General features: G+C 32.3%; 2 protein-coding genes across 6 annotated transcripts; one reads left to right on the top strand and one right to left on the bottom strand.

Moving 5' to 3' along the window:
* Positions 1-636: 636 nt before the first annotated feature.
* On the bottom strand, positions 637-7,453 carry LOC141449858 (U8 snoRNA-decapping enzyme-like). Of its 4 annotated transcripts, none has more exons than XM_074119730.1 (5): positions 7,317-7,453; positions 6,081-6,422; positions 3,436-3,699; positions 3,298-3,347; positions 644-1,077 (listed from the first exon to the last, which is right to left on the bottom strand). In XM_074119730.1, exons 2-5 carry the CDS (start codon positions 6,402-6,404, stop codon positions 870-872), a joined length of 846 nt encoding a protein of 281 aa, XP_073975831.1. In that variant the 5' UTR covers positions 6,405-6,422; positions 7,317-7,453; the 3' UTR covers positions 644-869. The 4 variants fall into 4 exon arrangements, with proteins under 4 accessions (XP_073975833.1, XP_073975831.1, XP_073975832.1 ...); XM_074119731.1 differs by lacking the exon at positions 7,317-7,453 and adding an exon at positions 6,499-6,652; XM_074119732.1 differs by lacking the exon at positions 6,081-6,422 and having other exon boundaries at positions 637-1,077; positions 7,317-7,450.
* Positions 7,454-7,466: 13 nt separating this feature from the next.
* On the top strand, positions 7,467-11,261 carry LOC141449859 (armadillo repeat-containing protein 1-like). 2 transcript variants are annotated; one of them, XM_074119733.1, is made up of 5 exons: positions 7,467-7,687; positions 7,912-8,078; positions 8,147-8,324; positions 8,434-8,625; positions 10,275-11,261. In XM_074119733.1, exons 1-5 carry the CDS (start codon positions 7,595-7,597, stop codon positions 10,470-10,472), a joined length of 828 nt encoding a protein of 275 aa, XP_073975834.1. In that variant the 5' UTR covers positions 7,467-7,594; the 3' UTR covers positions 10,473-11,261. The 2 variants fall into 2 exon arrangements, with proteins under 2 accessions (XP_073975834.1, XP_073975836.1); XM_074119735.1 differs by lacking the exon at positions 7,467-7,687 and adding an exon at positions 7,778-7,801.
* Positions 11,262-11,893: the final 632 nt, after the last annotated feature.

Here is an 11,893-nt window from a genome sequence, read left to right as displayed (position 1 = left end):
TGTTAGGGAAATTTTTGGATGTTTGTTAGGGATCGCTATCTTGTTGAAAGAAGTATGCGCTTCGATGAGCACGCCATTTCTCAGAAAGCCTCGCGTCAACTTTAGGGACTCTTGTTACGCCACAGACCATCAGTAATCTATGCCAAGGAGGCTTTAGGCAATAACAAATGTAAAGGGATTGCTTACAAAATATTAGGTCTTTAGTTTTGCCTTAATTATAACATTCAGGCTGAGTGTATGAATACTTATTTCGCATACAATAAATTATTTTTCTTCTTTTTAATCAATACTTTATGTTTATAAAAGAAAATGAGAGCATTAATTCATTGTTACTATCTTCGATTTCAGTGCTGAAGAAATAGTCATCCTAGAAACAAAAGTTCAGTAGATAAAGTAAAAAAACTTAGTGTATGAATACTTTTTTTGACCACTGTATATTATGTTTGAGGTATTGCTATGGGATCAAAACATATTTTACAGGTCAAGTTCTCAATCTGAGTACTTTTACATTACTAAAACAGTAATCGAATAATAATAACTCCAGAACAATAATCGTAAAAATATTTTTTTAATATTTATGAATTATTTCTATATTTTTTTAAAAATTAATCCATTTTTACTAATAACAGTTTTAAAGTTAGAACTTTAAAGTTAGTTCAATCTCAGTGTTGTTGTTGATACAATAGTTAACATTATCAATTATCATTAATTAGTAAACTTATCTCCTAAAATATGGTCCAAAGATGAGGATCCATCTAACTTTTCAGTAAAATTACAACAAAACTAGAAAATTCGATAATAATAATTTTTTGTTTTCTTAATTTTGCATAACGAAATATATTTAAATAGATTTTTGTAAAAAGAAATATTTATGAAAATGTATCATTTTCATGTTTTTTTGCATAATTGTTTTCAGCAAGTAAATCCATTTTCATGGAACTTGGACCATAAGGAGGTTTTGCATTTTTTGCTTTTTCTATTTCATCAGATGTCATTATATTCAATAATTTGAGACTTTCAATTAATTGTTGTTTTGAATTGCCAATAAATTTATTCTGAAGGAAAGCTGGAAATCCTCTGTAAAATGTAAAACAAATTATAACAAATCATTTGCAAATCTACAGGAAATTTTTGAATACATTTTTAGTCTTTTTTTCAATAAAGAATCTCAAGAATTTAGAAGAACAAGTTTTAAGGAAGCACAAGATTTTTAGTGGGGGGCTGATAATTAGATTATTTATTTTACTTTATTTATTTTTGGTAACTATTTACAGGTTTATACCAATAATTTTAATGAAATACCATATTTTGTAAATGGACATTGTGATCACCAATGTCCTTGAATTATGATTTGGTTCCATTGATATTTGGCTCTTAGTGGCACTCCACCTCACTCTGGATTACCAGATTCTTTATAGCAAAATTTAATGTATTGCAAGTTATGTTGCCCAAATTCGTCCAATCAATGAGCATATGTGAAGTTGACTATGATTCTAAAACTGAGCAGTAAAACTGAAAACTGAATCTTAAAAAAAACTTTTTTGGCCTACCTCAGCATCACTGATAAGCTATTCCCTTCTCTTAAAGGCAGTAGTAAAGACTGATGGAATCAGCAATAAGAAATCGTTAGTAATTACTGCAGGGCGCTTTTCTTCCAGGGTTTTAAGCTCCCTAGTTTTATCATTGCGTTGCACCACACTCTCTCATTACAACAGAATACGTATATGGATATAGACACCAAAGTAAATTACAGTATATATTTAAAAACTACCGTTATTGGCGATAATATTTTGGGTAGGTACATACTAAAAAGAATGCGATAAGAGCACTGAATATGGAGCCATATCAGCGTTCTTATTTTTCCAGAATACTGAACTGGTTTTACATTGAATTGGACGCTCTAGATCGATACGTCAGTTCAGAGAGATAACTGCTTTTAGGAGAATGTGCTATATGAAATCCTTCAAAATAAGGATCTGTCAATAAGTCGTCAATAGCCCAAGAATTCTATCGAACTGATATGGGGATATTCAGCAATCAACTTGACTGCATTTGAGAACCTGTGGTTGACCACTTGCAATGATTGGTTGAAAGAATGAGGAGAAGAAATCTCTGAACGATGCAGGTTTTGCAGCATGACTACTGAATCTACGTATGCATATCACAGATAGCTGCTCAATTCTGGATGTTGTCAAAATACCCTTCAAAGCTATCAACAAGATATCAAGATCTAACAGTAGAGCTGAAAGATATACATCAGCTAGATGTATAATACAGTGGAGTCTCGGTTACCCGTCACCCTTTTATCCGTCTATTCCAATTAACCGTCACTCTCCTCAGTATTTAAAAATTTTAAAAAAAAAAAAATTATTTTAAAAAGAAAACTTTTTAAAAATTTATTTTAAGTGTACAGAAATTTTAAAGAGTCCTTTAGCATTTTTTCCTTTGTCTTTTAGGTACATACTCGTGTCCATCATTCGACAGTTTGTGGGTTTTTTCCTAAAAAGATCAACCACAAACAAAACCGCCCACAAAACCGATTAGATGTCGCAGACATTGTATTCATTAATTTTAATACACAATAGAATGAATTGAATAATGAAAGATATCTGACCTTTAAGGCTTAAGCGTATAAACGTATAAAATATGTATACCAGTTAATACCAAGTTTTATACACGTTAAACAAAAGAATCTGGAAATTTTCCTGTTTTTTTTCATTATCCGTCTATTCGACTATCCGTCACGTGTCCGGTCCCGGTCATGACGGATAACCGAGACTCCACTGTAGTTAGAATAATTGTCATCTCCTGAAATGGTGCCTGAGGAAACCTTAAAGAATACATACGCGCTGGATTTTGATCCCTGTCTGTTGAAAGAAGTCCAAAAGGCCTGTTCTTCTGGTCACAGCAAGAACATTAAGAAAGTTCAACACTTGATTATTTTGATCAATGGATTGTTGATAACTCCCTCATTGAATGTGAGAAAACATTGAGAAGGAAATAATTATAATCAGTGCAAAAATTTAAGTGAAATGAGCACACTCACTGATGAAGAAGCAACTAGAGGCAAAAATATTTAGTAGGTAGTATTCTCAGCTTTAGTTGAGAATGCAGTGGAATTATCAACTTTTGTCTTACTGCAACTTTCGGTCCAAAACTGATACGCAGGTGGCCGTTACTTTTAACACATTGCAATCTAACATATTTCTCAGCCCGAGATGAAAAAAGTAAAGTAAGGAAGGTCCGGAAAATATTCTGAAATGGTACTTTAAGAAAAAATTAATAACAAAACATCACCTGTATCCGTCACACATAGTATAAAGAGGAACTCTTAGAACACCAAGCACCTGAAAAAATAGTGAAGTAAATAACTACTTAATTACTTATTAGCAAGTAGTAATACAATGAGTAGAAATTTATTTATTAGATTTTTACTTCATTTCCGTATTCTAGCGACTTTGTTGATCTCAATTCTATCGTTCTAAACAGCTCTGAAGAAACTTCTTTCACAAAAAAATGTAATATCAGAGATTTAGTTTTATTATAATGTATGAACAATCTATCGTCTGCATCAAATACAATAGTTGAAGGTATATCCAATTCTTCAGTTAATTCCCTGAGGAGAGCTTCCTCTGGGCTTTCTCCTGGATCTATTATTCCTCCAGGAAAACCTAAATGTCCATCAAATCGTACTTGCATCTATAAACAAATAAAGAGTAATTAATATTATCTTACCCAGAATAAAAAAAAAAAATAGATGTGACATTGTTCAGTTCTCAACACTCTTATTTTCTACTTTTCTGCAGATTCTAATTTTTTAATAAATGTTAGAACAAGTCAATAAAGATTCACAGCATTAAAATGGTTCTGTTGAGAGGTTTATAACAGTGTTTAACGTACATGAAAAATTAAAAAAAAAAAAAAAAAAGAATCAGAGATTCTACAATCACTTCACTCCAAGCTTCTTTCTTCTTCAAACTACAATTTTTGTAACATATTTAATTCACAATAAACATTTTAGATGGGAGTCCGAATTATGTTCTCCCGGATATCGCCTAAGTACATTTTCATAAAATTAAAAAATTAATCTGAAGATATCTTTGTTGTGAAAGTTATTTACTCTTTTTCGAAAACTACTCCGATTTTTTTTCTTGTTTCTGAAAAAAAAAAATTAATCTTAAAGTTGAACTATTTATTGAAGTGTGCTATTTGACTCTTCACTAATTATGTGAAAAGCAGATCACTTTTTTAATTGAATTATAATTAGTATTCAACAATTAAAATACTATATTAAATGTTCATTCAAATTTAGATGTAATTTGATAATTGCTAATATTTTCCATTTTATTACGGAATATCATATCCTCTTTCCACTTAAATGAGTTTTGTGATTCTGATTTTGTGCGACGTTTCCATCTAGCGGTTAAATCAATAACTATCATCATAACTGCAGCACTCATACAAATCACTCTTCTTGTCAAGAAATATCTAATTTATGCGTATTACAATATTTACAAATAAAAGAATAGGCATAAAAGCACTCTTAAAAAACCTTATAACTTTAAATAACGTGCTTCCATCGTCATGGACCTATATTAAAATAAGGCATAGTTTGTGACTGAACAATATCCAATATTCTACATTCATTTTTTTTTTAATTAACATGTATTTTAAATGAGAAAAAACTTCAAACCGTAAAGAGCAATTCATCGCAATTCGATTTATATTATGTTCACTAAAAAAAAAAAAAAATGATTTTGGTTAAGGAAGCATTTCGACAAAGAATCTTTTGGAATGCCACTAAAAAAGTGGTGGGAATGCTAACATAAATACCTCTTATTCCAATTTTCATAGTTTAAGTGATAGTATTTTCAGCAAATAATAATTTTCTTCACTTAAATCTTACTATTTTAGCAACTTACAAAATCCTATTTAATATGTGGTTCGAGGTAAGAACAGGTATTTCAAAAAATAACATTTATAAACAATAAAATTTAGAGGGAGGTCTAAACTCCTTTCTCAGTAGTGCCCTTATTAGAATTACACTGGAGAAAAATTCAAAAAAGTTGTAGATTGAGGTGGGCAATAAGTACGCCTAATTTAAATAAAACTTTTTTCACAAAAAAGGTAAAATATATAAGCAAAAGTGGTAATATTAGCTAAACTTCTGTCTGAACCCAAACGGTATTCAAACAAAATGAAAAGTAGAGGCTTTTTGTGATGTTACGGTCTCACTGATGTTGGGGAGGCCGAAATGGAGGAAGGTTTGAGATAAGTCGTGACGTGCGCGACTCCGCCGGTGTCACGTCTACGACCGCAGAAGCAGCATCACAGTGCTCAGATCACCTGCAAGTCATTCATCGAAAATCGAAGTGGTTGAGGAGGTGGAGATAGGGCACCACAGCGCTCAGAGCACCATGCTTCAAGTCCATTCATCATCCTTTGATCAGAATTGGTTTGTACCCAGTTCAATATAAAGAAACCTCCAAATCACACTGAGGCCATGCCTGATTTCATGTACGCTTCGTATTGTTTCTTTGCATATCGTCCGTTGCTATAGCTGCAGGATGAGCTAAGCGCTGTGGCTGGCCATACATCCGTTCGGCCGAACTGGCATATATCTTTGTTCTTCCTATCATCGGGGTCAGTTTTGGTACAACTACTTAAAAACGTATCCAATGTCTTGAAACTGTGCGCCTCATTTATAAAAACAGAGCGCATATTATCAAGCAAAAAATGGTCTGCACTCCTAAATACATTAGGCCGAAGTGTCACCTATGAAAACAGCCTCTTCCACCCCTCTCTCGTAACAGCAGTTATATAACATTTAATTATCAAATAAGTTGCAAAGATATATTTTAAATAAAAAAAAATTGATCTATACGAAGAATAAAAACTACCTTCATTTTCGGATTTGGTAGAAATGCCATCTTCGAAATGTTACTGTAAACTGTTTTCCTATTGTTACTATTAAAAACTAAGTTTTCCACTAAAAATTAAATATAATTTTTTTACGGTTGTAAACTTCTCCTTTCTAGGAGTAAAAGTGTTTTAATGGTAAGAAAGAATCATACACTTACCAAAATTTTCGCTCTTGGGTTGTATACTTTCATTATTGGATAATTACATCTCTGGTATATTAAGCAGTGACTGGCTTGTGTGCAGTGTTTATATTTCTCATCATATATTTCTGAATAATTGACTACTTCAAAAACATCGTCACTATTTGCTACACAAATTTCATCTTCAAAACGTAATCCTCGATGATAAATCATATTTTTTTTTGTAAATAAATTAGAAAAGTAAAGTTTTGGACAGTACTTTTCACGAAATTGGATTATAAAACACCATATGTATATTTTTATGTTACTGTAATTTTGTAAGGCAGGAATTCTGCCGCCCATAAGGCGTTTTTCTTCTTTCTGGTTACAAAACAAATGCTTTGTTTAATTATGTACGTTATCTTCATTTTGTATTAAAAATTATAAGAATAAATACCCCATTCAAGATTTGACTGTCTCAAATTTAGCACCTTAAATTAAGAAGTGTCTTAATTGTTGAATTATAGACTAGAGTAATACAATAGGTATTTGAATGTACAATTACTAATAATCTTAATTCTAATAATACATTGTCTAGGCAGCACTGTCAAACAGAAGTTGCTAAAATTTTGTTTTTAATTATCCCCAATTGTTAGTTAAAATTTTTGTTTATATACTTTACTTGAAGCTGCAACACTAAACTTTCCGGCCTCTGCTTGGAATTGAAGAATTTAAAAAATGCACATTCCCTCTCAAATTCGTCTGACCTTATGATGTCTGGTTACTTTTTGCAATTCCACTTAATGCAATTTGTTAGATACTTTTAAATATATATCTTATTCTAGCATTTCTTTCGCGGTTCTTAATTTTTTATTTAAAATTCTTGATATTAAAGTAGCAATTATCCTTACAATTCAAATACAAAAAAGCAGGCCCGAAATGATCGTTCTAAATCCTTAAGTTTAAGGAAAGAATTTAAGAGTAAGAGTCGATTCTGACCTTTTATGATTTGTTAATACAATGCTTGCAGGAACTCCTGTAAGATTTGCAATAGTGCTCTTATATATTTTTAATTAGAGTTAAGTTACTTCACATAGCTTTAATTATTATTGAATCGTTTATCTTACAATTACATTTTCACTTTCTTATCTGTCTTTTTTATACATTAAAATTATGGCCAGTTCATACAATCTTGACCCTTATTGATTGAATTTTTTTTATCATTATTCTTAAATTTAATAATAGTTATTTACATTTATATCACTAAGAACTGACCTTTCCTTCACTATATTAATGAATTATTCCTATATTTGTGATACATTAACTTTTTTGGGAGTATTTTCCTTTTGAAGTAACAACTTCACTTATAATAATTATTTTCCATCAACATGGTTAAGTTAAAATCCGAAAATGTAACCTTACATAGGTGTTGTATGTAACCTCCACTAATATGTGGTAAGTGGCAACATTGTTTACTAAAATCTAGTGTTAGACATATGTCGTACTTCGTTTATTTTGACGTTTAAAATTATATCATGGTCTTTTAATTGAAAATGGCAAAAAACGATAATGAAGTTATGTTGGAAACAATATTATGCTATAAAACTATGGCATTGGATCATTCCAAACATGACATTATGTTGAAGGTACGTTATTTTTCTTTCAGTTGTACTTCTAGGAAGTGTGAAATATATTTTGCAATAAGTACTTGGCACATACTGTCGGGCTATTCTTAAACATAGTTTTCTAGAAGAGTGATGGTAAATATTATATTCAGCAAAGCGTATTATGCTAGGAACGATTGAGAAGTCTTGTAAACTCCAATTACTGAAAGATGTTTTGTTTTACGATTTTATTGAATTGTTTTTAGGACAAGACTGTTTTGCAATTTTTGGCATATAGTTTAGATAGTGAGGAGAATGAAGTAATCGAGGTTTCTCTCAAAACAATAGAATTATTGGTACACAACAATAGGAATCACAACATTTTGAGATCCACTTTTGGTGTTTTCGAAGCTTTAAAAGCCACAAGTGAAAGGTATTTGTTATTTATGTCACATGTTTTATAAACAGATCATAATACAATTATTTAAAAAATTGTTTTAGAGAAGGGTTAGAAGATGCATTGAAATCATTATCCAAAGAATTAATAATGAAACTTGAAGATGCTCCAGCTTACAATACCAGATATCGGTCATTGAAAGTTACCACCGAACAATCTCAGCCAATCGGTAGGAAGTTATCATCTAAAGTGTACTCTTTCCACATTTTCGGATTAAATGAGGTAAAGGAATAAGATAAATATTACGGAAAAAATTGCAATTGGAATTAAAAGTTAACTTGACATTCTTACGCAACAAGATAAATTAAAAAAAAAAAAATCTTTTTTTTAGGACACTCGCAGAAGTGTAGAGAGTGCAGTAATTAGAATTCGGGGTGTAATATCTGTCATCATTGATACTGGTCACCAACGATGTGTGGTCCGAGTTATGGAAAATATTACACCTCAATTGTTAACAGAACTCATTGCCAGAGAAACTAAACTAGAAGCTCGGTTAATTTTAAGAAATAAGTTTAGACAAGAGGTAATGTATTTAAAGCAATGAAATATTGTATTTTCAATTTTTTGCATAATTTTTCAAAAATATATTTGTATTTCCTTAAATCCTATATAATTTCTTCAGTTAATGCGTTTAAAAAAAGAATCACTCTCCTTTTTCTTTAAACTTTTAAAAGAGTCTAGCCGTTTTTGTTATCTTTCTGTTTCCTGGTTGTACTCTCCCTCTATCTTTTATTATTCATGTTCTTTCATGCTCCAACTACCTGGTTCACTATCTTCTGGGGATGCTCTCTGTCTCAAGCATAACCTCAAGCATTGCTCGAGGCTGCAACATCTATTTGAGACAATCCCTTCAGCATACTTCACTCTGGCCACTAGGTCTACCACCCACAAAATGTTCGTAGTTCCTTCGCTAATAGGCGATATAGCACATGTAAATGTTGTTGAGATCGATCTTTCATAGGCTCCCAACAAGCGCTGTCATTAGTTCTAAGGGGCATACATTAAAAAAATGATTGAGGTATTTTTTTTATTTAGGCCCGTTCTGGGGGTCAGATCTCCAGAAAATCAAGGTTATTTGTGTTTTTATTTATTTTCTCCAGAAAATAATACTAATAGGGGGTTATCCCCTTCATCCAACCTCCATTACTTTGAAAGATATTGAATGGAGTGTTTTGTTTGTCCTAAAAGCCAGGAGCTATGGCCCTAGTCATTGTGTGAGTCCTAACCTACTGCACTACGCCTTCTTTAATATAAAAAGAAAAGAGACCATAATTGTTTATACTTATATGTTTAAAAAAAGAAAACTTCAAAATTATAGTAAGATTAAGATAAAATATAGCGGGACGGAACCTATGCCCCACGGCACCGCAGCCAAAAGAGGCTTATTGTGCCTTCCTCTTTGGATCTAGTTGACGAAATCTCCTCTACTAAAGAGGTTGAAGACTTTTCCTATTAGTTCTTTTTGCACTTCTATCTCAAGATAGAAGGAGTGGTTATAAGTCCCCCATCCGAGGACAGACGTTAGATGGGGGATCAACGGTCACCTGTGGCAGACCAGTACTACCAAGGAAGGTTCGTTACAATGGAATTTCGCCCGTTGTCCCAAGGTGATCGTTACCGCACATATTTTACACTACCCTGTACGCATTAAGTCACGATACGAGTCCCCATCTCAGCTTGGGTAGGGATTTGGGGATCAGGAAAGGGATAGACAGGATCAAAGGAGGGATAGAAGCGAGAATTAGCTGTGGGGGAGGTGATCTGCGTTAATGGATTGCAATGTTACAGGGTAAGTTGCTCATGTTCGTGTTGTTAGGCTGGTATACCAGAAGGGACGTCAAGTGCCCTGAAGAAGTGGCTGATCCACTTCCACCTATGGAGAAAATTATAGTAAGAGAAGGTGTGAGAGAATATACCATTTTGTTTTCATTTAAGGCGCATCAACATTTGAAGTTCTAGGCACCCGAAGCTTTTTTCAAAGCACTCCCGGCCTCCGGATAATGTTCTCTCGTTACATTCAAAAATGTCCATCCTCGATCAGTGAGATGTAAGAATCCTCTAGGAAGTAAAATTTCCATACCCTATTACAAACCAAATATTTTCAAACTTAAAAATGTCCATTTTACTTAGTTTTTTTTCAATAATTTTAATATCCATAATTTTTGATTTTAGGTTTTAGTAGATTTAGGTAAATCTGAAAATGGTAGAGGTGATGATGGAATAGAGGGCGTTAATTTACCCGAATACTTACCTGAAGAAGAATCTCCCGTGAAAGAAAAAGCATTATATTCTTTTGGGCGACTTAGGACTTCTGCAGCCTCTTGGGTCAGAACAGCTACATCACTATTTCAAAACTCATTTTACTGGTGATGTCTCACTTTCATTAATGAAAGGAAATAATAACTAATTTGCAGTCGACCAATCAGCCGTAATGTGACTTCCAAAAATAGTTGGAAATATTAGTAATTTTTTAATAATAAATCGTTATTATAAATTCTTTCTCTTGTTACTGGTATTAGCACTGTCCATCTTTCTTTTTTATTGTTTCTTTAAAATGGGCACTTGTGCTTTTTTATTTTTTAATTCAGTGTACATTTTGCTTTAATTGATATTTTCAACAATCCGCATTTAAATTTCATTATACAAAACTCTTGATCTAAGTAGCGTCAAACCAATATTTATTGATTGAAAGAAAATTTTGTGATAGGTAAGGGATTAGCTGAATGGTTAGCAAATACTGGATTCCAACGCGGTGATCTCGAGTTTGAATCCAGCTGCTGGCCCTCAGATTATTTCTTTCTAGGAGCTTCTTTCAGCTCATTGCCCGGTAAAGGACAGTGTTGTCTCTAACGAGAGAACACTGTCCGGAGGCAGGTAGTGTACTTGAAAAAGCCAGCCAACCGCAGATATAGACGCACCTTAGATTAAAAAAAAAAAAATAATAATTGAAAATAATAAATTTGTGATGTACTGCCAATTAACTTAAGCCTTTGAAAAATAAACATAGTGTGTGTTATTATTCGTATGGAATGAACTTGCTACAATAATGTCAAGAATCAGATATTAAACTATTAAGAAAAAGGATACTGTATATAAACATGTTTGTAATTAATTTAATGTAAAGATGATAATAAATTGTTAATAAAATGTTATTTTATATGTTTTATTATTTATATGGCGCTGTAGCCCTGATTTAAGTTTTAAATAGTTAAAACATTCTTATTTAAATAATAAAGTAAAATAAAAATAATCGCCTATTTTTTTCAGGCGGGGCTTAACGTCCTACTACCAAATTAGGGGTCGTGTACGGGGGCGGTATTTACTATATACAATTTTTTCTAACAAAAAGTTCGGGATTCGAACTGGGGATCTCCCACTTATAAAGCCACGCTCTTAACCATTTGACCAACACCCGCCCCTGTTAAAGTTAATTTAGAGAGCGTCAAAATCTAAGATCATTTACGCAAGGAGCTTTTTTTCCTGTTTTCTATCGTTACAGATATTTTCCATCAGCCGGCAGTGAGCGTAAGAAGTTTCTAATAAAAAGAAAATCGTAGACGATTTTACCTTAAACTTGGAATCAGAGTTGGAGCTTTTTGCTTTTAGAAGTAAGAACAAAAAAGCTGTTCTATTTCCTAAGCAGGACTGTACTAAAAATAAAAGAAGGACTGGTATTTGTCTGATCTCAATAATGCTTAGGATTCTTTGTTGTAGATATTGTGTGAATTAGTATGGTTGCAAAACTTGTAAATGTTCTATATTGTGCATGATATGAACACTTTCAGGATAAA

Source organism: Rhodnius prolixus, unplaced genomic scaffold (assembly GCF_049639745.1).
Source record: "Rhodnius prolixus isolate KJV_2025 unplaced genomic scaffold, Rpr scaffold_2, whole genome shotgun sequence".
Taxonomy (NCBI): Eukaryota; Metazoa; Arthropoda; class Insecta; order Hemiptera; family Reduviidae; genus Rhodnius; species Rhodnius prolixus.
The sequence above is the reverse complement of the archived record's forward strand: the minus strand, read 5'-3'. Positions and strand labels throughout refer to the sequence as shown.